The sequence below is a fragment of the Eptatretus burgeri genome, chromosome 11 (genome assembly GCF_056783735.1).
Source record: "Eptatretus burgeri isolate ZD-2024b chromosome 11, Ebu_testis_v1, whole genome shotgun sequence".
Taxonomy (NCBI): Eukaryota; Metazoa; Chordata; class Myxini; order Myxiniformes; family Myxinidae; genus Eptatretus; species Eptatretus burgeri.
Genome location: NC_140971.1, coordinates 69,996,664 through 70,022,203, shown reverse-complemented (window position 1 = coordinate 70,022,203; position 25,540 = coordinate 69,996,664). Strand labels below are relative to the sequence as shown.

The 25,540-nt window shown below is 42.8% G+C and overlaps 2 protein-coding genes across 11 annotated transcripts in view; one reads left to right on the top strand and one right to left on the bottom strand.

The window, feature by feature from the left end:
* The window catches only part of LOC147017325 (uncharacterized), a 133,090-nt gene that overhangs the window by 50,207 nt on the left and 57,343 nt on the right, over positions 1-25,540 (top strand). The window contains exons 2-3 of one of the 3 annotated variants that reach the window (XR_015049444.1): positions 8,238-8,324; positions 24,822-24,838. The exons of 1 other annotated variant lie outside the window; for it this stretch is intronic. The gene's annotated coding sequence lies outside the window, so the exon portion shown is untranslated. Of the gene's footprint in view, positions 1-8,237; positions 8,325-24,821; positions 24,839-25,540 lie in introns of those variants that run through there. One more of the 3 variants, XM_085846866.1, reaches the window with a different exon arrangement.
* TAF1B (TATA-box binding protein associated factor, RNA polymerase I subunit B) overlaps positions 8,797-25,540 on the bottom strand; it is a 77,442-nt gene continuing 60,698 nt past the window's right edge. For 6 of the 8 annotated variants that reach the window (XM_085846859.1, XM_085846861.1, XM_085846860.1 and 3 more), the window contains 3 exons: positions 22,623-22,696; positions 21,907-22,129; positions 8,797-11,380 (listed from right to left, as the gene is read on the bottom strand). In XM_085846859.1, coding sequence (XP_085702985.1) covers positions 11,197-11,380; positions 21,907-22,129; positions 22,623-22,696 — 481 coding nt within the window. In that variant the 3' untranslated portion in view covers positions 8,797-11,196. Of the gene's footprint in view, positions 12,537-21,906; positions 22,130-22,622; positions 22,697-25,540 lie in introns of all 8 variants that reach the window. The other 2 variants (XM_085846863.1, XR_015049442.1) reach the window with 2 other exon arrangements.

Genomic DNA, 25,540 nt, shown 5'->3' with positions numbered 1-25,540 from the left:
AAATTCAGATTAAAGAGAGAATTCAGAGTAAAGAGGAAATTCGAATTAATGAGGAAATTAATGAAGAAATTCTAACTGAAGATGAAATTCTAATTATAAAGAAAATTCGAACAATGAATGAAATTCTAACTAAAGAGGAAATTCTGATTAAAGATGAAATTCTGATTAAAGAAGGAATTCTCACGAGAGAGGAAATTCAAACAAGGAATGAAATTCAAAGTAAAGAGAAAATTCTTACAAGCAAGGGAATTTATCCTTATGATTATATGGATTCATTTATGAGATTTAAAGAAACACAACTTCCTTCAAAAGAAAGTTTCTATAATAACCTTTATGAAGAAGAGATAAGTGATAAGGAATATAAACACGCACAAGAAATATGGAAAATATTTAAGATAAAGAACCTTGGAGAATATCATGATTTATATCTAAAAACAGATGTTTTATTGTTAGCTGATGTGTTTGAAGCTTTTAGATCACTCTGTCATAATAAAAATTGTTATGGATTAGATCCTGCCCACTATTTCACAGCTCCTGGTTTAGCTTGGAGTGCAATGTTGAAAATGACAAAACAAGATATAGATTTAATCAGTGATGTTGATATGCTTTTGATGATTGAGAAGTCCAAGAGAGGTGGAATATCACAAGTATGTTCAAAAAGATATGCTAAAGCAAATAATAAATATCTTCCAAATTATGACAGTGAAAAAGATAGTAATTATTTGATGTATTTTGATGCTAATAATTTGTATGGATGGGCAATGTCTCAATCTCTGCCTTATGGTAAATTAGAGTGGGTGGTAGAAAAGGATTATGAAAAGGCTTTGATGAATATTGTTATTTCTTCTCAAGAGGAATTGAATGACGAAGAAGAAGGTTATTATTTTGAAGTTGATTTGAGGTACCCGAGTGATCTTCATAATAAGCATAAAGACCTTCCTTTTGCATGTGAGAAAGAAACCCCAAAGAAAGAATGGTTCAGTGATTATCATAAAAGTTTTAATATTAAAGGCAAATCAACAGAAAAGTTATTAACAACATTCTATGATAAAGAGGGATATGTTTTGCATCAGAGAAGCTGAAAACAGTTTTTGAGAGAAGGATTGAGAGTAGCTAAAATTCATAGAGTTTTAAAATTTAAACAAAGTCCTTGGGTGAAAAAGTATATTCAATTCAATACAGATATGAGAGCAAATACAAAAGTAAAATTTGAAGGGGACTTTTATAAATTAATGAATAATGCTGTATTTGGAAAGACTATGGAAAATGTTAGAAACAGGCAAAACATTAGATTCACAACATCTTGGAAAGAAGCTTCGAGATTGATAAATAAACCAAGTTTTGAGAGAGAAGAGGTTTTTTCAGAGAACTTTTCTGCAATTCATATGAAAAAGGAAAGTATTGTAATGGATAAACCAATTTATATTAGAACAGCAGTTCTTGATTTATCAAAGATATTGATGTATGATTATTTGTATAATGACTTAAAGAAAGAGTATGGTGAAAATGTTTGTTGTTTCATTGTTGTATATGGACACTGATAGTTTTATCCTAGATATAAAAACTGATGATGTTTATAAAGATATGAAGAAAAATATTGGAGTATATGATACAAGTAATTTCAGCAAGAAGAGCGAGTTATTTTCCAAAAAGAATGAAAAGGTTATTGGTAAGTTTAAGGATGAGTTGGGTGGAAAAGTAATGAGTGAGTTTATTGGATTGAGAGCAAAGGCATATGCTTATAAGTATGGTGATTAGATTGATAAGAAGTTAAAGGGAATAAAGAAATATGTAATAAAGAAATCAATAACTTTTAGAAATCATTATAATTGTTTGATGAATAAGAAAGAAGAATATAGGAAAATGAATACAATAAGAAGTTATAAACACAACATATATTGTGAAGAAGTAAATAAAAAGGCATTAGGAGCCTTTGATGATAAGAGATTTATTTTAGATAATGGAATAGATTGTGTTCCATATGGATATTGTATGATAGAGTGTATAAAATAGATTGTGTTTTAATGATGGGAAGATGGGTTAGGGTTTTTTAAGGGCTACCGCCACATTTTTTCGCAATATATAAATGGTCAAACCAAGTATTAATCAAACTAAAGAGTGGAGAAAATCTCAGTCTTGGAATATAAATGGAAAACATAATGAATGTGAAAAATATCAAATGTCTTATTGAAAAAAATGACTAAAACAAAGGTAAATAAAACAAATAAGCGAATCAATTTAAAAACTAGTAAGTTAGAGGATGTAAAGAAAAAAATGAATATCCTTGAATGGACTGAAAACTTTGATGGTTATCAATTGAACAATGAAAAAACAATTTACTATAATCTCAAAATGATATGTGGCTCAGGAGGTGGTCAAACAAGAGCATTAAGAGAAGTTTATCATTTCGTAATGGTACAAAAGGGGTATCTTAAAAAATATAAAGATTCAAATGTTTTGTTTTTCAATATTTTAGATGGGGATTATTGTGCACAGAAAATTAAACTATTGAAGGAATTTGAGAATGAACAAATCTTTATAGGTTCAATGAGTGAGCTAAACAATATGCATTGGTTATTTGATAAAGAGTGTCCCGAGGATTAGACGTTTCAGATATTTCTTTAGAATCACCTTTAACAAATCACATTACTACTTTGCTACTTGAACAAATCTTTATCTTATTGCATGGGTTATTTGAAAAAAGTGTCCCCAGGTTAAAAGGGGAGACAAATAAATATACCTTGGGATAAAAAGGGGTTTTATTTTTTAGGGAAAAAAATATGAATCGCTGAAAATCCCCCATTCATTTACATGGGGAAAAGTGAGCCAGAATCAGTATATTCACCCTACTCCCCCAAACAAAATTGTTTGAGAAATATATATATATATTTTTTACATTTTCACATGTTTTAAGTGATTTCCAACCCCCCCCCAAAAAAGTTACCCCCCTCCCAAAAAAAAGGAATTTTTTTTTGCATTTCTACGTTTTAAGTGATTTCCAACCCCCCCCCCCAAAAAAAATTGTTACCCCCCAAAAAAATTGAGAAATTTTTTTTTTGTATTTCTACGTTTAAAGTGATTTCCAACTCCCCCAAAAAAATTGTTTGAGAAAAAAAAATTTTCTTTTGCATTTCTCCATATTTTCAGTGATTTCCAACCCCCCAAGAAAATTGTTTCAGAATTTTTTTATTTTTTTGCATTTTTACGTTTTAATTGATTTCCAACCCCCCGCCCCCAAAATTGTTACCCCCCCCCAAAAGGGAAAATTTTTTTGCATTTCTACATGTTTTCGTGATTTCCAACCCCCAAAAAATTGTTACCCCCACCCAAAAAAAGATAAAAATTGTTTTTTTTGCATTTCTACATGTTTTCAGTGATTTCCAACCCCCCAAAAAATTGTTTGAGAAATTTTTTTTATTTTTTGCATTTTTACGTTTTAAGTGATTTCCAACCCCCCCCAAAAAAAATGTTACCCCCCCCCCCAAAAAGATTTTTTTTGCATTTCTACATGTTTTAAGTGATTTCCAACCCCCCAAAAAATGTTAGAGAAATTTTTTTTTTTTTTTTGCATTTTTACATGTTTTAACTGATTTCCAACCCCCCCCCAAAAAATGATTTTTTTTTTTGCATTTCTACGTTTTAAGCGATTTCCAACCCCCCCAAAAAAAATTGTTACCCCCCCCCAAAAAATTGTTCGAGAAAATCTTTTTGCATTTCTACATATTTTAAGTGATTTCCAACATGTTTTAAGTGATTTCCAACCCCCCCCCCAAAAAAAAAAAGAGAATTTTTTTTTTGCATTTCTTCATGTTTTAAGTGATTTCCAACCCCATCAAAAAAAATTTACCCCTCCAAAAGAAATTGTTGAGAATTTTTTTTTTCCAACCCCCCCCTACATTTTAATTTCTATGTTTTAAGTGATTTCCAACCTCCCCCCCAAAAAAAAATTTGTTACCCCCACCCAAAAAAAAGGAAATTTTTTTTGCATTTCTACATATTTTAAGTGATTTCCAACCCCCCCAAAAATTGCTTGAGAATTTTTTTTTTGCATTTTTACATGTTTGAAGTGATTTCCAACCCCCTCCCAAAAAAAATTACCCCCCCCCCAAAAAGGGAAATTTTTGTTTTTGCATTTCTACATGTTTTAAGTGATTTCCAACCCCTCCCCCCAAAAAAATTTAGAGAAAAATTTTTTTTGCGACTTTTCTTTAAACAAAATTTCGATTTTTTGGGGAATTTTTACATGTTTTAAGTGATTTCCAACCCCCCCCCCCCCGCAAAAAATTGTTGGAGAAAACTATAACTGTCAGCACTGTTGACATATTTAATGAATAAGATATAAGGTTCACTTGAGTGACCCAGCAGTATTGGCAGCGGAGGTTTTGCACTCTCCCGAGTGCTCCCCCTCTAGTTAACCTCCACCATCGAAGATGGACGGAGGTTCCTGTTTTCACCCCTTTCTGTCTGTTTGTTTGTGAACAGTATTACGGAAAAACTCCTCGACGGATTTCGACGAAACTTGGTGGGGGGATTAGGTATGGTCCAAGGATCATGCCATTAGATTTTGGACTTGGTCTAAAATCCAATATGGCCGCTATGGCGGCCATTTTGAAAAAATATTTGAATTTTTTTTGTATATCTTCATGTTTTAAGTGATTTCCAACCCCCCCCCCCCCCAAAAAAAGAAAATTTTGCAACTTTTTTTCAAAAAAATTTCGATTTTATTTTTTTGCATTTCTGCATGTTATAAGTGATTTTCAACAAAAAACATGCCAAAATTATAATTGCGGCTGATTTTGGAATTTCAGGTGGATATACCCACGTAAAATCAATTTCTATCTCAAGGAATCTAGTTATGACGAATGAATTGAGTATGTAAAAGTTAAAAGTTAAAGGGAAAATTGCAAACTATAACTCTGTGAGCACTGTTGACGTCAAATTGAATGAATAGGATATCAGGTTCACTTGAGTGACCTCGCAGTATTGGCGGCGGAGGTTTTGCACTCTACCGAGTGCTCCCCCTCTAGTTTTCCTCGTTATTGAGGCCAAGTTTACAGTCTCTCCACATTCACAGGAGCACACACTGAGCTTTGGAGTTGGACCATTGTTCACCCCCCAGATTTTTTTTTTCCCCCAACTCCATGAATTTTTTTCTGACCGCAGACTCGTTCATCTGAACCCTCCATGACAAAAATTCCTGAAACAGAAAGTAAACCTTCGCTCCCTCATAACCCTTTATTATTACAATATTCCTCCTGGTATCATGAAATTCTCCTTTGAACCTCTTTATATGCTCACCAAAGGTTAAACATTGCACATGACCGTTCATTAAACTTTCTATTAAAAGCATTGAAAGCTCGCTGATGTTCATGATCAAATTTGCTGAGGAGGCAAAAGAGCTTTGCAGTCTTTGCGAGTAGTTCGCAATAAGTTGGTTCATTGAAAGTCCTCAAGCTTACACGCAGGCACTTCGATCAGATATTGTGATCATAAATAAAACAGAAAATGGTGTTAAATAGGGTCTGTACCCCATGATTTGGCATAAACACAGCAGAAAGAACTAAAATGATACTTTATCAGGAAATCCAAAGCCAAGCAAAGAGATCTTGGTCTCGTACTAGTAATAATCTGAGTAAAAGGAGTGATTTTTTTTCTGTATACACTGTCGAGGCTCGTATAAAAGCTCACACACAGAACATATAACAAAGGGAACAGGAGATGAGAGTGGTGGGAGAGGGAAGCACAGAACAGTGGGGAAGAGAGACGATAGGAGATCTGTGGAAGGAAGAGGGATGGGGTAGGGTACACAAGATGGTACTACAGGGACTTTCAGGAACGAAAGCAGGGAATTTGAAGGTGGGTTTTGGGTGGATTAACGGGGGTAGAAAAGATCATGACTTTGGATGGGGAAGATATGAGATGGTGGTGAACAGCTGTTTTGAAGAAAGTGTGAGAGTTTGTTCCAGAGATGGGAAAAAAAAAGAGGAATGAAGGTGAGCAGTGATTCTTGATTGTGGTCGTTTCACCAGAAGGGGGATGCTGGTGTACCTTGATCACCCTGCAGAGATATAGGAGGGTCAGAGCACAGACAGAGCAGGGGGGGGAAGGCCAGAGAGGATATGGTAGAAGACAGAAAGACCACCAACCTGCTTGCAGTGAGAGAATGAGAGATCCAAAGACTCAGCTTCATCACAGGAGATAGCAATGAGCCTAAAAGCCTTGGTTTCCCTGGAGTGAAGCCGAGCTTGGTGTGAGGCAGAAGCACCAGCCCAGAGGGAAGAGCAGTACACTCCATGAGGTTGCGGATGAAAGCTTTGTTTGTGATAAACTCACCACAATGTCCTTGATTTTCAAGAGCACCACAATCTGATAGTTCGCTATTGTAAAATCCTGGGGTCACCATCTCAAAATTCCTACTGCTCCAAAAAACTGTTTTTCACACTTGAGAAGGTGGAGAGGTTACTGCCAAACCTCGAGTCCAATTCTGCGAAAGGCCAAGATAATATCAGTGTATAATGTATATATACATATCCTAAAAACCTGCACTCTGGTGTTCTTGCTCATCCTCTTTCTGTTCACTTTATCATTCTCTCGAGGTCAATATCTGTCTGCTTGAAAGTTAGCCAACATCACTGCACTACAGAGACCTACAGGCCTATTAGCTTGCTACCAATCATCAGCAAGGTTATGGAATATATCAATGCAGTTGACACCAAATCCTTCCTTTTTGTGAAAGGCTTATCTCAGATCATCAGTTCAGTTTCACGCCCACACATTCTACTCTGGACGTGTTGTTTCTACTCTCCCAACAATGGTTGGAAGTCCTCAATCTCAAACAGAGATCGGGGCTGTATTTCTCGCCACATCTCAAGCATTTCATACAGTCTGGTACCCCAACTTGATATCCAAACTCTCTGCTTAGGGAATACAAGGCCACCTCCTATGATGGCTCACTCACTTCCTCCACTCCCATAGTCAGCATGTAGCTCTCAATGGGAACCTCTCACCTACTCTCCCTGTCAAGGCTGGAGTGTCTTTGGTCCAGTGTTGTTCCTTATCTTCATCAATTACCTTTGATTCCCTGGAAAATCCTGCTTATCCTTTTGCTGATGATGCCACCCTCTGCCATATTTCTCATCCTTCAGACAGGCATAGCCTATTCCCTCTCTGCAGACCTTGATAGAATCAGGAGCTGGTCCAATTGCTGGAAAATGTCTTTCAACTTGGACAAATCCCACACACTCACCCTGTCTTTCCCAAAGAACCATCTGGCAACCCCTCCCATTTACTTCCTAAACAAACTGCCTGAAAAGGTAAAATCACTCAAACCTTTGGGTCTCACCATCAGTCATGAACTTTCTTGGGCAGACCATTTTTCCAAAATGGCCTCAAAAGCTAGCCACTGACTGGGAATCCTCCATTGTGCAAGGTCTTTCCTTGGCCAATCTGAATTTTTGATAGCCCTCGCAGCTTGATGGGAGTATTGCTCTTCAATCTGGGCTGGTGGCCCTGCCTTCCACCTTCCCTTGCTTGATGCCATGGAAAGCAAGGCCCTAACAAAAAAACAATCACTGGGATCTCCCGTGAAAGCTGAGTATCTCGGCCTGTTATTTTCACATCACAGACAGGTTTGGGTCCTCAGTGTTCTACCAACTCCTTTTTGGTCTTGCACCCTCTGCCTTACAGAAAATTGGGAGTAACAGAAACAAAAAAAGGCACACATGGTCTGCCAGTAACCCTCTTGTTAAACTCCCAAAATCCAGACTCACTACTCACCTCCACTCATTTGTTCCCCTCACCTGTGGAACCAACTTCCCCAGTCTGTTCAGCCCCATTCTTCCCGACAGGGCTTACACTACCTCACATCACCCCCCCCCAACCATACTCATGTTCTCTTCTCCCCCAAATGACCCCATTCCCAAGCACTCCCCTTTTTCACGTTATTGTGATTTCTTCCCCCTCACCTCTTTTTGTTTGTTAGTTATCGGTTGGTTTGTAACTTTTGTTTAATTCCTATTTTCCCCTTCTTGCTGCGTTTCATTCAGCTTGAGCAGTTTATTCACCCAGTGTCCTTCTTCCCCTTGATCTCTTTCACTTATACTCAACTGTTGGTGTTTCCCCCTTTTCCTTCTGTTCTAGTTCTTTCACAAGCCTCGACCATGTATACTCCCCCTTCCCCTTGATCTCTTTCACTTATACTCAACTGTTGGTGTTTCCCCCTTTTCCTTCTGTTGTAGCTCTTTCACAAGCCTTGACCATGTATACAAAAAAAAAGATTCAACAAGACAAACCACATCAACATTGTAACTCGAGGAGGACCAAAGGTGAGCACTTTGGGATGAGTGGCCCACCTCCTTATCCCTCAAGACCTCTTACCCATTTACAAGGCTGAGACCAGGAGTATGATGCAATACTCACTCTCACTTGAATCGGGGCATCTGAAAAAAAAACTTGGTAAACTTAATCCATACAGGAATGATTGCTTGTTAAACCGGCTCACCACCATCTCAAACCACCAATAATCCCCCATCACACCAGGAATCTTTGGCTGCATTGTGTACAATGTGTAAAATGCAATGCAGGAACTCATGAACCACGCTTTAACTCCCAGCCTCATAACCCACATCATCAATATCCACAAAAGTGGCACCATGCTGTGAACCACGCCACCTTTAAGTGCTACAGCATCCTGCCTTGGATGTATACAAGTACAATACATCATAACTGGATCTAAATCCAAGAATACGCAACCAAGTACAACCACAAACAAACTTTCCCCAAAGGGATCTGCAGAACTTTAAAGAGAAGGCTCACTCCATTTTATTTTCTCAGGTACACAGAACCCGTTTCCACATTCCAAGCCCCCAGATTGTTCTTTACACTGTCACGTGACACTGATCATTTACATAATGATAGAAGTCTCATGTACAGCTGCGATTGTTATATTCCTTGGAGTTTATATTCACAAACGACACTGGTTCTCTTTTTGTAAATCTCAATAAATCCCAACATTTTTCATTATATCACTGAAGAATGATGGCAGAGGTTTGTTCAGTTCAATACAATAGCCCGACACGGATTTTTTTGTTTCTCTTGAGAGTTTCACCGATCTGCCAGATTGGTGTTGCCTGTTGTTTTTAACTTCAGGATGACATTTCCTCCTGGTGTGTAGTTTTTGGAATCGTTCTAATGGAGCCAATTATTATTCGTATTCCTATTAACCTCTTGATCTTGCACATGATGCTCTTCCTTTACGACATTGTACGATTATATTGACACTATAAAACAGGGAATAAATTGTCCCAATTGCACTACATGTGCTCTTTTTGTGCTTGCATAATTTCAGTGAAAGTTCTCTATGTTCTTGAACATTCATAGGCACTTCATGTATGATATGCCTGAATATAACTTACAAAATAATGCAATATGGTGACAGACTGGGGAAACAACAGCTTCAACAAGGATGACTATTTAGGACAGTGTTTCCCAAACTTTTTTGAGCGTGACCCAAATCCGGGTGTGGTGAAAATCTCGCGACCCAAGCTTCAATCAACGACTTTTTCCACGAAACATAATATCATAATAAAATCAGACAAGTAGCGCTAATACATACTATATTAGGGCGAGAGGTGCAATTGCAGCTTCGTCTGCATGATGTCTTCAATGCGGGGCTCGATCTTGCTGAGCGCAATGCGCATGTCGTGGCCGGGGTCGAGGCGATTGCGCGCCTTGGTTTTGATGACCGTCAGCGCCGAAAAGCCTTGCTCGCACAGATACGTGGTCGCAAACAGGAGTAAAAAATTCAAGACTTCGGCGCCGATTAGGGGCTTTTCTTTCTTGACCGCAGTCCAGAACTCTCCAAGTGACGCTTTGGCGTAGAGTTGGCGATGGAACTCGTAGTGATGCAGCTCGATTAACTCTCCCTGCAGTCCATGGACATCCTCAGACAGGTCGTCAACCTTTGCCTGGAACGGATTCCTGATCCAGTGCTGGGACGCCAGATCTCTGTCCGGGATGTAGCGATCTAACTCAATGATCAGGTTCTCCAAATGGTTCACCAGGATGGGCTTGATCGCATCGAGCGCTCCAATCTCGTCGTCCTCCCACTCCTCCAAGTACTCGTTCAATGACGGAAACGCCGCTGTTCTTCCGCGCTCCAGAGCAGTAGCTTTTCCTTGAAGGCCGACAGTTTCTCGGAGAGCGTGAGGATGTTTTGATCCCTGCCTTGCATGGATGTGTTCAGTTCGTTCACTGAGGCGAAGACGTCGTTGAGGTAGCAGACTTTGAGCATCCAGGGCTTTTCGTGGAACTGGATGGCATGGCGATGGTTCTTCTCGTTGAGGAATATCTGCAGGTCTGTTCGTAGCTCCACTACACGACGCAGGACCTTGCCGCGGGAGAGCCATCTCACACTGGAGTAGAAGAGGAGATGTTGGAATTCAGACGAGAAGTCAACACACATCTTCTCGAACAGGCGAGAGTTCACGGCGCTGGCTTTGACGAAGTTGACAACGGCGACAACCTCCTGCATCACTGCCGAAAGATCCGGCGACAGATGTTACGCAGCAAGGTTCTCGCGATGCAAAAGGCAGTGGAAAATTCTGACGTTCGGATTGACTTGCTTGACTCGCGCAGTGAATCCCTGTCGAACACCAAGCATCGCGGGAGCGCCGTCGGTGCACAGGCTGACAGTTTTCCCAGCTCAGGCCTTCTTCTTGTTGGAAGTTGTCCACGAGGTTGAAGATATCGGCGCCAGTTGTCGTCGTTTTCATTGGCGTGCAGAATAGAAATTCTTCCTCGAGGTCCGTCTCACCCTTGTACCTCCCGAAAATCATGAGCTGGGCGTCGTTTCCGACATCCGTTGACTCATCGAGTTTGTAGCTCCATTTTCCCGCCTTCTTCATGCGGACCACCACCTGGTCCTTTATATCTAGTGAAAGGTCGACGATGCGGCTGCGAATCGTGTTGTCGGATAGCGAGATGGACTGCATTTTCTTGGCCGCGTCGTCGCCGCAGACGAGTCTGGCCATGTCCATGGCTGTGGGTTTGACGAGCTGTTCGCTGATCGTGTGCAGCTTCATCTTCCTTGCGATGAGGTAGGATGCCAGCGTCGCTTGCTTGGCAGCCAAAAGCGCTGGATTAGTCGCCGGCTCAAACCGGCTCCGCTTCAGAGCCGCTTCTCGGCGCTCGAAAAACTCACGATCCTTGTTGACGTGCTCCGCGTGCTTTGTCGCCAGATGCCTCTTCAGTTTGTTTTCCTTCAGCGATTCGATGGACAGCACTTTTAAGCACAACACATTGTGGCTTCATATAACCACGATCACTGATAGAAATGAAGCCCACATCCAAAAATGCTTGCTTGTAGGAACGCTTTGCCATCCTGCAAAACGAAATAGGCGACTAGATCAGTCAGTGGAGTCAGTGTCAAGGCAAACTGACACAAAACACGCAACGCAATGTGGAGCAGAAAACTGCGCTGCGCAGTCCAGCCAGCAAGGCAGATCACACAAAACAGCGTCTCAACTTGTCGGTCAGCCAATGTGAAGTGACCGGACTGAGTTAGTCACCTCACAAAATTACTTCGGTTGCAGAGAGAGCGAGTAATTGGAAAGGCGAGCTGGCGAAATGATTGGCCTGCAGTTAACCGTTTTGGGCGGGTACAAAGTACTGAACGGTACAGAACGGCAAGAGTAGGTAGAAACGGAAGTGTCGAGCAGGTTGGCTACCCGTGCAGGCACCTTGGGTTGAATTATCGAGTGGAACGGTACCAAACGGCACTGTCCTACGATGTGGAGTTTGCGTGATTGCCTTTTACCCATTTGATTTATTTAAAAAAAATAATTTGCCGGGGTCCTCATGACCCATTTTTGGACCCTTTGCCACCCACGTTTGGGTCGCGACCCATAGTTTGGGAAACACTAATTTAGGATATTAGAAATTTCAGAGTATGTAAGCCAATTTTCTGGTTCGCATGCAGCCTACAGCCTTTACAATGGGGAATTCAGTTTGCTTGAGACCATCACATCTGACTTTGCGATGGATTACTCATGGCCACCATTTTAACAGTGCTGCCAGGAGGATGGAAAAAAAAACGAAGTTTGGGAATCTGAAATATTTTGCATGCTTAACAACAACAACAACAAAAAAGTCATCAAAAACACAAGATGGCAACTAAAAAGTCCAAAAATAAACAAGGGGTTCTTGTAAAAACATGAACACATAAAGAAAATGAAATCCTTTACATTACATGGACCTTATTGCCATTGAAAGTCCATTCATATGAAAAAAAAATAATAAAAAAAAACATTTTTGAAGCATTTCTAAAGCTTTGTCATCATTAACTAGAAGGTGATCTTGATGTCACCCTTTGTCTAAAAGACTAGCAGGGGGCTCGATTACTGGACCACAAATGCCCCTCAAGCTGCCAAATGGCTCTGTGTAGCTGTCCAGCTGAAGGACCCAAGCGCTGGTGAAGCAGAGACAGCAGGTGTTGCATGGAGTAAGAGAGAATATGAGACATTTCAGAGTAAACTCTCCTGCACAAACATAACATGAAATTAGACACAATGTAATAATCATCATATAGTTATCTCAAAATATGCAAATCAGGTCTTCCTCCTATTATTGTATGTTGCATCAGTCTCACAGCTCATTTTACCACAGGTTGTACTTTGTTCTGAAGTACTATCTGTCTGTCTGTTTGGTCTGGAAACACTGCCGTTATAATACAATATCAGCAAAGGGTGTAGCAAATTGGATGCTACAGCCTTTCAGCTTGGGGCAAAGCCATCTGCTCGATCTGCATTTAAGATTGGCATGTTTAAGATTCCACAGGATATTTTCAGAATAAGAGGCAATTGAATGATGGAACACTGGCCAATAAATTTATTTTTTGGGGGTGAGTTGTATAATTAGTAACACCTACTAGTAGAGTGGGAGTGTTGGGTTGTAGATATAGTACAGGAATGACGGACCAAACCTCCTTATCTCCATCTTAATTATCTTGCGATAACATTGTTCCATGGTATAATATGCTATACATCCCAAACAGTTGCATTGAAAAATAAAATTCCTTAGACACATCCAAAACCTACACTGACAAGTTCATGGTTCGAAATTTAGATTTGTAAAAACAATGATCCAAATGAAACGGAAGACCAAGAAGGAACCCAAAGAAGTAAAGAGGAAAGATAGTCATCAGGAGGAACCTGGATAGTTTTGTAGCAATCATGTTTCCTCTTTATTTGTTTATTTTTGTCTGTTTGGTCACATTTTTAAATGCCTTTAAGAAATTTAACATAAAACTGCTGATTAAGACTGCTGTCATACTAAAACTCAGCAATTTTCTGTGTATATGTATGCACGTCTGCGCTTTATAGAATCAAAAACGGCTTGGCCGATCTCCACCAAACTTTGCATACGTGCTCAGGGTACTCTGGGGTAAAAATTAACCCCACCCTCTCCCCCCAACTTGCGAGTGTGGAGAGACTACTTGCAATTTTCGTCTGTTCACGTGGAATAGTGCAAGTGGTTTAACCACCGATTCCTGCTGGAGGAAGGGGGTATTGACACCATATTTCTCTCCCTGAGGAGGCAGGCATTACTAGTACAAGAAGCACGCACTCCCTACGGGAGCCATCAAGGGGGTCATGTTATTATATTTATGCCTATTTTACTCCAAGGGGTCCCAGGATTACACACCCAAAAAATGATTGCGATCGGTTCAGCCGTTTTTGTGTTACCAGGAAACAGACAAACGGACAGACGGTGAATTATAGTAAGATGACCCAAATTCCACAATTACAAACAATTTAAATAGTTAGTTTTAACTTGATACTTTGTCACTTTAAGATCAAATTGTGTGACAATTTGTGTAACAGCCAATTATTCAGCAGGTATTCAAGTACTCCAAGGCAATTTATTTGAATATCAAAGGTATTGTTATGGCTGTGGAAATTCGCAGAACACCATAAAGGTCCTTTGTTCAGTTAGATCGATAAATCTGTGTTCAGTTAGATTTCCCCACCGTTGCTTAATGGAATTTATTCGTGTAACAGGGCTGCGATCCTTTGGAGATAGTGTTTTTCTTTTCCTATCGTTATTTTGGACCAACCACATCTCAACCACCATTACAACAACCAACTTCGCTCCCAAATAACCACAACGCCAACCACACAACCATCACCACAACCACGATCACTTCCACCACCAATCACAACCAAATCACCACCACCACCAACGTCGCTCTCAACCACCGCTTTGCGGCGGCCTCCGCCGCCACCACCAACAATTATGCCAACCACCTAACCACCTTCCCCGCTACGCCAACTGTCGATCCCCATCTCCACAAACCACATCACAACCCTCTCTGCTCATGTAAACCGTCTCTACGAAGCGAAAGAAACCAGAGGAGTTCCGATGGTGCGTAGATAATTTACCGCCTCATTCTCCCGCCTTGTTATTCCCGCCTGTTTTCCCCGCGCTTTGGTGTGGGGGAAGGGCGATGCAGGTCAAAGGTCATGTGAAGGAGGGGCCTCATTTTGAGGGAATGAATCTCCCTGGACCTGTGCCAAGAATGATTCTCTCGGCCCCCGCGAGGCGCGTGGGGAGGGGGGGGCAAGAAGGCACGCCCCTTTTCTGGAAGCTTCCCGCAGGAGCTGGAAGGGGGGTGGAGCGATAAACGGGGAGGAGCGAGGCGTTGGAACTGAGGAATATAACGGCGCACAGGACGCCAAGTAAAGTTGTTGTTGCTGGTGTCTTCTTCGTGGTGGTTTTGTCTTGGTCTTCGGAGAGTCTTGGGTTCAGTGGTTCGGGTCGAGTTGGCGGAGCTCGCAGTCGGTGGGGAGTCCGGGCGTGGCACGAAGGACACGGACAGGAGGCGCCGCTTTGCAGCTCTGCCGCGCAGCCTGCGCACCCGAGAGGAGAGCGTCGGAGAGAGCTCACCCACCATCGCACCACGAGGGTGCAGGTAACCTGCAACGGTCTCGTGGGGTCCGATCGGTCAACCAGGCTCCACGCCATAAAGGTCTTTGGACCCTGTCTCGCGCCCTCGTCTTTGGGGGTGGCCTTTTCCTTTCTTTTGAATGAATGTTGGTGGCGCCGTGTCCTGTAAGTAAAAACTGTTAAGTGACTAGATAATTGCTGATCGACGGTCGTAGTGCTTTCACCTTGCTCGTGTCTTTGTCCCCGTCCCGTGCATGATTATTTGCCTGTATACGTGTTCTTCAATACCTGCATTGATTGCAGGGCTGTATATGTGCATGTGTGAAAATAATAAATGTGCTGGTCTAAATGTAACCCGTTCGGCGTGTCTTTTCCCCCCATTGGAACGCCATATTGCATCTCGGAATATTAGTTGGGTTTTAAATACCCGTTAAATAGAATCGGATCCAGCGAGGTCGGGCGATAATACCCACTCAGTTATCACTGAAGAACGGAACGGACCGCTTGAGCGGTTCGTGTCCAAGCCGACCTGCGTCGAGGTACGGTCTCCTGGTTGGCTACCCGTGCAGGTACTTAAGGCCCTGTCACACCTTGACGATTTAGCCAACGTATGCCTGACGTGTGCAAAATTGGGCTAAAACGCCAGCACACGTCAAATACGTTATGGGTAAGTTTGTATACGTTAAGAGCACGCTGGCATACGTCGTAGTACACTGGCAAACATCGTAGTTCGCCGAGCTGTTAGACAAATTTTCCATGCTTGAAATTTCCCGACGTATGCCAGCGTATGACTCACACGTTCCGCATAATGCTGGCCATAAGTTGTAGGCACGTTACGCGATCGTGGACACATGTTACTTGAAAGTTACTCATAAGTTGAAACACGTCGAGGTAATGTTTAGTGTACCCGAAACTTATTTCTAACCGATGAGTAACATGTTGTTGGCACGTTACGCGATCGTCGACACATGTTACTCATAAGTTGAAATGCGTCAAGGTAATGGTTAGCATCAGTGTTCCAGACTCCCTGTTTTTTTTCTTTTTTTTTCTTCTTCGGTATGACGGTCATGTTGACACTTCCATTTCTAGTGTGGTTATAATATAATATAATTAAAAGGCTGCTGCTCAACGATTTAAATCATAACCGTCATACCGAAGAAAAAAAAATGAAAAAAAAAAAAACCAGGGAGTCTGGAACACTGACGCTAACCATTACCTTGACGTGTTTCGACTTATGAGTAACATACAAGTAACGTATGTCGACGTGTGTCAACGATAGCGTAGCGTGCCGACAACTTATGTCAGCGTATGCGGAATGTGTGTCATACGTCGAGTACGTCGATAAATTTTCAACATGCTGAAAATTTCTCGACGTACTCGGCATACAATGACGTATGCCAGTGTGCTCTTAACGTATACAAAACTTACCCACAACGTATTCGACGTGTGCCAGCTTGGTTCGGCAAATTTTTCATACGTCGGCATACGCTGGCTAAAACGTCAAGGTGTGACAGCAGCTTCACACTTTGATGTCTAGTGCAGTTATGATTTGAATCGTTGAGCCGTAGCCTATTAATAGCCTACGCCACGTGATCGTCGGCGATACGCTGCCGCGCGCTATGCACAAGTTAGACTATCGTTAGGCAGAGGTTGTGAACGCCGACAACACGCTCAGCATTAGTTGGTATAAGTTATCTATATGTGATTAAAACGTTCTGTGTACGTTACTAATACGTTATGCATACGTCCACCACGTTATTATATGCCCAAACATTTAAAAAAAACATCAATAGTTCAGCGTACGCCAGCATTTTACATACATTTTGATACGTTGCCATACGCTAGCTAAAACGTCAAGGTGTGACAGCGGCTTTAGGTATACCGATATTCGGCGATTGACCCTATTTTGCGCGGGTAGAAAATTGGCTAGGCCGTGGTGGGGTTGAAGACCCACCCGTGACAGGGTTCCGGAAGGTCACGACTGAATTGTCCGTCCAGTGGGCGAGCTGCTACTATTAGTGAAAAGCGGTCGTTCGCACGCCGGTGGGCGCGAATTCGTAACAGTATCTTGTATAATTTGCTCATTGAAACCACTGGCTGAAACCATACAATGCCGTCTTGAGACAAAGGACACGGGAATTGTATTTTCAACTCTTGTTTTTCATTTCCGAGCACAATCTATATTTCCTTCAAACTGTTATATTCCCCTGCCAGAAAGTGCGAGCAGAAAATTTGATTAACCAATATGGCATAATATTTTGTCCAAGTACTGCTAAACTGGAGGTTTTGGAAGTGACAAGACTATTTGTGTTCGTGTTCAAGTATATAATTCAACTGAATTAAAATAACAGTTAAGGGCTGCAGAAGAAAAACTAAAACTTTTTTTTCAGAAGTTTATCACCATTTATACATAATCTTTTGCACCATCTTATTTAAAACACCTGTTTGTGTCCTTAATGATGTCCCTAAAAACAGTAAGTTTAATGTTTGGAATGGTTTTCAATTTTGTTTGACTGGCAGACAGGCAGACAAGCAATTACCATAGTACTGCTATGCTGCAGGTTTTATTTCTTCCAATTAGTGTTATACAGTATTCAAAATATCACATTCAATTGACATCAAGTCGTTCTGCGATCACAGAGGGCGTCTGTGGACGTACAGATAAAGTGAACTAGTTGCTTCACCTTGCTTTTCGCATCACACGCAAGGTAATAATGCATAATAAAAAAGCTAGTAAATTATTACATGTTCCCCTTCACGAGAGAAAATGAAGCCACTTTTACTTGATTGTCACACCGAGTCGCAAAAAATTAGCTGTAGAATAGTCAAGTTTGTTTTACCTTAATCTCCGATTGCCGCTCAAAGCATATTAGTGGACCGTCAGGATAGCCAAGACCCGAGAGGTATGTGCACTTGCCTCTGGCTGTCAAGCCTGGGTTCAAATTTGAGCCCATCAATAAAATGTTATGCTATCCTCATGTTTTTCAGGCAGGGCGAGACATCAAATGTGCACCATCTCTCGGGAGGATGTCAAAGTGGGCATCCAATCTGCCAGCGTTAGTTAGGGGAATGTTAACGATCCGACGGTGTCTTTCGCGAAGAGCATGGGAGTTATCACCTGCACCCAAACAAAATCACAAATTCCTGTTACCTTCAGTTTAATGTCAGGCCTGGCCTGTTTGTTTGTGAAAATATTGGACCAAAACTGTTCCTTGGCTGACCCCACCAGAAGTTGGTAATAATTGGAGCTATTAAAGTGGTAGTAGTAGTAGTAGTCGTAGTAATCTCGATGCACATTTATTTAAAATCTCTTAAGGTTTGTCATTGGTGTCATGTCAGGTCAGGTCAGGTCAGGTCAGGTCAGGTCAGATTAGATCTGTGACTTGCTACAGGTACCATGTAAACCTGGACCAACCTGTTCCATGGTCGGGTTGTCGGCAACTAAACAGTCTCCCCCACCAAGTTTCTTGGTGATGAGGGAATATGATACGGACACCCAGCAGGATGAAGAACAAAACCTGTCAAAGGGCGGAGGAGCTCCTTGTGATGGTCAATGGCCATCCATTGTGAGTCAATGGCCTTCCATATCGAGTGCCCAATCGTGTCTGCCGACGTCCTCCTGCAGTTGGGTTACTTTTTATTAGGAGGTTGGTGCCAAGATTTGCACTCCAGCCACCGTAAAACACTTCATTCCACAAAAACGTTCCAGAAGCATAAAAAAAATGAAAATCCACTCCATGGGAGTACCACCTGTGCAGCTGCCCTTCGCAGTGCAGCTCGCCAGAGGACGGGATTGGGGCAAAGCCTTCAGGGCCCCCAAACTTTGATGATAGGAGGGAAACGACGGGGTAACCTTCCCGGGTCAGATTGCGGGAGTGTGTGTTGGGGTGGTGCTGAAGTGTTGTCCACCAGACAGCGGTCTCCGTGGGGTAACCTGAGATGGTCCCTTCAGGTGGGTGCCTGGAATGTCCGATCCCTGAGAGGATGATCACCTGTCTGTTATCATCTGAGCTCAAGCGTTTAGACATCGGTATTGCAGCACTCTCTGAGGGTCGGAGACCGGATTGCGGCGAGATCATGGTGGGTGGTTACACCTACTATTGGTCTGGTCGCTCTGATGGTTACCACGCCCAAGGAGTTGCTGTAGCTGTGTCCAATAAGCTGACTATTGATAATTGAGGTAACACCCGTATTATGAGACGAAGGATTCCTCACTCCTTGGGTGTCATTTCCCTGGTCTCTGTATATGCTCTGACTGAGGTGAGCGATCTCACTGTGAAGGACACATTCCATGCCATGTTCAAGTCTGTACTTGATCAATGCCTCAGGCGAAATACTCTTCTCGTCTTGGGGGATTTCAATGCATCGACTGGAACTAATAGGGATGGTTACGAGACGTGTTGGTTGCCATGGGTCTGGAACTGTGAACCAGAATAGCATGAAGTTCCTTGACTTTGCAAAAAGTCACGGACTTAGGGTGGCTGGTTCATTGTTTGAGCGCCCACAGGCTCAACGCTGGACTTGGTATTCAAACGCTGGCGGTGTGGTAAAGGAGATTGACCATGTGCTCGTTGATGGTCACTGGAGGATGATCCAGAACTGCAGGGTCTACCGGAGTGCTCAGTTCCTCAATACTGATCACAGGCTTGTTGTAGCAACTCTGAAGTTGCAGCTTAAATCCAGGAGAATAGTACCATCCCAGCCTAGGCTGGATGTTGACAAGCTCAAGGATGAGAGGGAAGCTGAGGAGTTTGCGAACAGGCTGAGTGGAGATTTGGGGGGGTCTGGGTGCTTTGGGGAATCCTGAAAAGTTGTGGAGTGCCTTCAAGACCATCGTCCTTGATGTTGCCAGTGGATGTCTTGGAACTCACCGAAGGGTGAACAAGATTTTGTCTCTCAAGGGACACTGGATACCATTGACCAGTCGCAAGGCCAGGCTGAATGGCAGAGCTGAGCTGTTCAGGGAGCTGAGGCGTAAAACTGCACATGCACCAAGGGTGAATAAGGAGGCCTATATGCTTGGAATCTGTGAGGGGGTAGAGCATCACCTGTGGTCAAGTGATTCTCGTTCTGCTTCCAGGGGAATTCACGCATTGCGTTCCTCCAAGCCCGTCCCTCGGTGCACTGCAGTTAGAGCAGAGGGTGGTGACTCTTGACAGAAGAGTCCGAAGTGAAGGCCCACTGCGGCAGTTACTTTGAACAGCTGCACCAGGCTGATCCACCAGCTGTAGAGTTGGATGTCAGGGGTGTTACAATCCCGATTACTGACCCTCCAATCAACTGTGTGTGGCCAACCTTCGTTTGTGGAAACACAGGCTGCGGTGAACTGGTTGAAATGGTGTAAAGCTCCTGGGATCTGTGGTATCCATGCTAAACTTCTCAAGGCTGATGGACACGTTGAACTCATGTCGTTGCATGCAGTTGTGTGCTCTCGCTGCAACACAGGCATCATCCCAACTGACTGGAAGAGGGGCCTGGTTGTGCCTCTCTGGAAAGGGAAGCGTGATTGCCAAGACTGCAACAACGACCGAGTGGTGACACTGCTCTCAGTGCCAGACAAGATCTTTGCTTGGATAATTATTGATAGAGTTCGCCACCATTTGCTTGAGCACCAGCGTCCAGAGCAGTCAGGCTTTATACCAAAGAAGTCAACGATTGACCGTATCCTTGGTCTTCGGGTCCTCACCAAACGCAGACGAGAGTTTCGGCAGGGGCTGCTTGCAGCCCAGTTTGATCTCCGAAAAGAGTTTGATTCAGTGAATCGGGATGCCATCTGGAGGATTCTTGGTCTTTGTGGGTTGCCACCAAAACGGATCGATCTGATGTCTGAACTCTACTCTGGTACTGAGAGTGCTGTGAAATGTGGTGGGACAATCTCTGATTTATTTCCAGTTGTTACTGGAGTTCGTCAGGGGTGTGTACTGGCCCCCACACTTTTCAGCACTTGTATGGACTGGGGAGGATGTCTGAGAGATCAAGCTGCAGTACATCGTTTGGGAATGTCAACATCTCTGACCTTGATTTCGCAGATGATGCAGTCATCTTTGCGGAGACTTTAGATATCCTTTTGGGGGTGCTGAATGAGAAGTCGGAGCCACTGGAATTATGGCTTTCCTGGGTCAAAACTAAGATCCAGGCTTTCAATGACATATTGGATGTTGCTATCCTGTTTGTGGCGAGGATGTTGAGGTTAGAGAGATTCACTTACCTTGGCAGTGATATTCATGTCTCTGCTGGCTGTGAGTCAGAGGTCAATAGACGTCTGGGTCGGGCCTGAGGAGTCATGGATTCACTGGATCATGGGGTGTGGCACTGCCGGTACCTGTGCGGGAGGACGAAAGTCTGAGTCTTCAGGTCCTTGGTGCTTCCAGTCTTGCTCTATGGATGTGACACTTGGACTCTGACCAGGGATCTGAGACAAATTTAATTCCTTTGGTACCATGTCTCTTCAGAGAATCCTTGGCTATCGCTGGTCGGAGTTTGTGTCTGTCAAGCGGTTGCTGAGAGAAACTCAAATGAGATTTGTTACCTGCATAGTCCATGAGTCAGGTGCGGCTGTATGGGCATGTGGCTCGTTTTCCTGTCGCTGATCCTGCTCACCAGATTCTTTCAGTGAGGGAGCATCGTGAGTGGAGGAGGCCAATGGGCCGACCACGTGCCTCGTGGTTGCAGCAGATGGGGATTGGCCAGGCATCTGCCGGGAGATGGCCAGAAGGAGGCCCCTGGAGTACCGGCGGAAAGTGGATGCAGTGAAGCGCTGCTCCGGTACATGCTCCCATACCTGACCTGACCTTAAGGTTGTATTGTCCTATTTGTTTCATCAAATACGAAGAAGAAGAATAAGAATAAGAATAAGAATAAGAATAAGAATAAGAATAAGAATAAGAATAAGAATAAGAAGAAGAAGAAGAAGAAGAAGAAGAAGAACCGAAAAAAAATAAGGGAGCATGATGATTGACCCACTTTTTCACTTGTTTGCTGTGCGTTTTGAAGCATGGAGGAGGGAAGGACCGGGCCCAGGCTTTGGGTCCACCCCAAGATGGAGACACAAGAAGAGTATGTCCATGGAAACAAACTTCTTCTCTGCCATATTCCGATTTTGCCAATTCATCTTGGCCATGACCAGGACTTGAACTCGAATGATCTTTCAACTGCAAAAACTGGCTCTGCAAGTTTTTTACTAGGCCTGAATTGGTGGGAAGGGGCAAGTGAAGCAAAAAAAAAAAACACATGTTTGATAAAATGCCCTGTCATCAGACCACTATCACTCATGTCACAAAAGACTCACACACTTTCATAATCATCATCATTGAGTATCATTAGGCATGGCATGTCACTGTTGCAATATAACCGCAGACACGAGAGATCTCCATGATGCATGACTCACTCATGCATGATCCAAAATCATGCATGACTGACTGATCCATGCAACGGCAGCAATAACAACTGCACATTATATCTATGCAAAACGCTCAATGTTGTTGAAACAGCAAGCATAGCTGCTCTTTCATTGGTACAACCTCTGCTGCCTCATCTGCACATCTCCATACACAAAATTTAATTTATTCAGGCAAAGGGGTCACAAGAAACATTCATTTACACATGTATCCATTTCTGTGCAAGACAGCAAAATTAAATTATAAAATGTGAAGCACTATTAACACTGCTTATATACTCACGTCGATATTTCATAGCGGTGTAATGGCTGCTTTTGTTTGAATAGAAGATAGGTCGCTCCGATGTTGTGGTCTGCCTGAAAAAAATGCAAGTGGTCTGGTGTTATGCCACAAACAAAAAGATAATGACATGTACATTTATACTGCAGTGTTTAGTCATGTTACTAACTGCCCATTGGCCATTGATGGCCAGCATGTGATCCATTTGCCTTAACTGCACTGTGGAGGGAAAAAAATAAAATAAAAAGGTATATCCTTCCTTGGAATCGTTACTGCCTTTGAAGTTGCTATGTTAGGCAGTTTAAACATACACTAGAAAATATATTCACTCTTTGTTACAATGACGAGATAAGAGAAGAGGGTGGCAGCTATGCAGAGAATGTGTGGAAAAGTGACATTTTGCTAAAATTGCATTTCAGTTTACATGATTCAGGATTAACACGTCAACATAAATTATTGGTAAGCACCTTGTAAAAAGACCATGAAGTTTCTTTCCACCAGCACAACTTAAATGTTTATTCAAATAATGGCTATTATTTATTAACTAGCTGAAACCCCGTCACAGACGGATGAGCCCAATATGACAACCAGTGGCAGCTCTTGTAAGAGCCGGATCCCAGTCGATGTACTCCATGGCCTTACCTAATGAGGCCGACAAAACATCCTTGTACACATTTTTGGTGTACAGTACTCCTTTTTAATTTTTGGACTCCGGTTTTCACTGTCGGTCGCACAAATTATGACCACACGCACTGTTGTACTGCCTTATATTGTCCTGGAAGTTTTTAGATTGTTCATCACCGCAACATAATAGATTATTGAGTTCCTCTGGATATGGTGATAAAGGTGGTAACTGAACCTTCCCGTTATGACAGCAGTTGCACGTCTCCCTTCTGAATCGGAGGGCACCACAGTACCCACAGAGTTCGTGCATAAGCCCAATCATGAACTTTGGAGGACGTTGTGGCCCTGTCTCAGCTGCAGCTGCACATTGCTGTGTCCGACGTCTTTTGACATTCCGGCCATTAAGATAACGCCTTGGCATGATAATTGACGATGTTGAGGAAAAATGTTATGATGTCATGATGTCCTTACGCCTCTCAGCGGTGTCGTCACACGTCGCCATGTAAACGAATGCAAAACGAAAAGTGTTTATTCTGCTTCAGAGTTGAAAGTTGACTATTGCCACTATGTGCGTTGCACTCTTACAGTCCAGGTCACAGTACCGAGAAAAACGTGACGCGACCGCTAGGAGGAGCACAAAATTGGTCCTTCATTATCAATATAGAGATAGAAGATACAATGTTTCTTGTTACATTTTTTGTGTCAAATTCACATTGAGGTAGTCAGCATGTACAGAAGAGGGTTTTTCATTGCAGACGCTATTTTCGAGGAGTGGAATTACACCGCTCAACGGTGACAGTCTGTCGACGACAGACGTAATGGCATCAGCGAATGACCGATGATGTCATGACGTCCTTACGCCTCTCAGCGGTGACGTCACACGTCGCCTATAAACGAATGTAAAACAAAGGGTTTATTCTGCTTCAGAGTTGAAGTTTGACTATTGCTACTATGTATGATGCACTCTTACAGGTATGAAGTTTCTTTCAGTCCAGGTCACAGTACCGAGAAAAACGTGACGCGACCGCTCGGAGGAGCACAAAATTGGTCCTTCAGTGTTAATATATAGATTGAAGATACAATGTTTCTTATTACATTTTTTTGTCAAATTCACATTCTGAGGTAGTCAGCATGTGCAGAAGAGAGTTTTACATTGCAGACGCTATTTTCGAGGAGTGGAATTGCACCTCTCAGCGGTAACGGTCTGTCGACGACAGACGTACTGACGTCAACGAATGACCGATGATGTCATGACGTCCTGACGCCTCTCAGCGGTGACGTCACCATGTAAACGAATGTAAAACTAAAAGTGTTTATTCTGCTTCGGAGTTGAAGGTTGACTATTGCCACTATGTGCGATGCACTCTTACAGGTACGAAGTTTCTTTCAGCACAGGTCACAGTACTGAGAAAAACGTGACGCGACCGCTTGGAGGAGCACAAAATTGGTCCTTCAGTATTAATATATAGATAATGAATATTCAAAGGTCTGTGGCCTCCCTATTGTTTATTAATATATATATTTTTTAATCGCTTCTCTGAGTTATCCAACTGATCTCTGTTTTCTGACCCTCCTCAGCAACTACAAAGATGCATGCATTCTTCCAGTATCCCCCTGCTGGCTAAAGTTCAAAATGCAGGTTTCTCGCTTCTCCCATCTGTAGGACCACCTTACTGAGGCAAGACTAACCCACTTTTCTTCACAGTTTCACACTATTGCTCTGGAAGGATTGTCATATGTACCCAATTGTTTATTTCCTTGGTCATTCACTGAAAGAGATTCAGTATCTTGAACTTTTAGGCCTCACCACCAGCCATGTACATAGCAAAGCTGCCTTCCAAAGCTAACTGCAGACTGGGCATAGTCCATCGATCCACAGCTTTCCTAAAAATAAATAAATCAGAGCTACTCAGTCTCAGGTCAGGTTCGATTTGTGACCTTTCGTCAGGTCCTTTCGTCAGGTCAGGTTCGATCTGTGACCTGCTACAGGTACCATGTAAACCTGTACTAACCTGTTCCATGGTCGGGTTGTCGGCGACTAAACCGTCTCCCCCACCAGGTTTTCTGGTGAGGAGGGTGTTTGGATATGGACACCCAGCAGGATTAAAAACAAAACCTGTCAAAGGGCGGAGGAGCTCCTTGTGAGCCAACGGCCATCCATATCTAGTGCCCAACTGTGTCTGCGGACGTCCTCCTGCAGTTGGGTTACTTCTTATTAGGAGGTTGGTGGCAGGATTTGCACTCCAGCCACCGTAAAACGCTTCATTCCGCAAAACGCAAAAACGCAAAAAAATCTG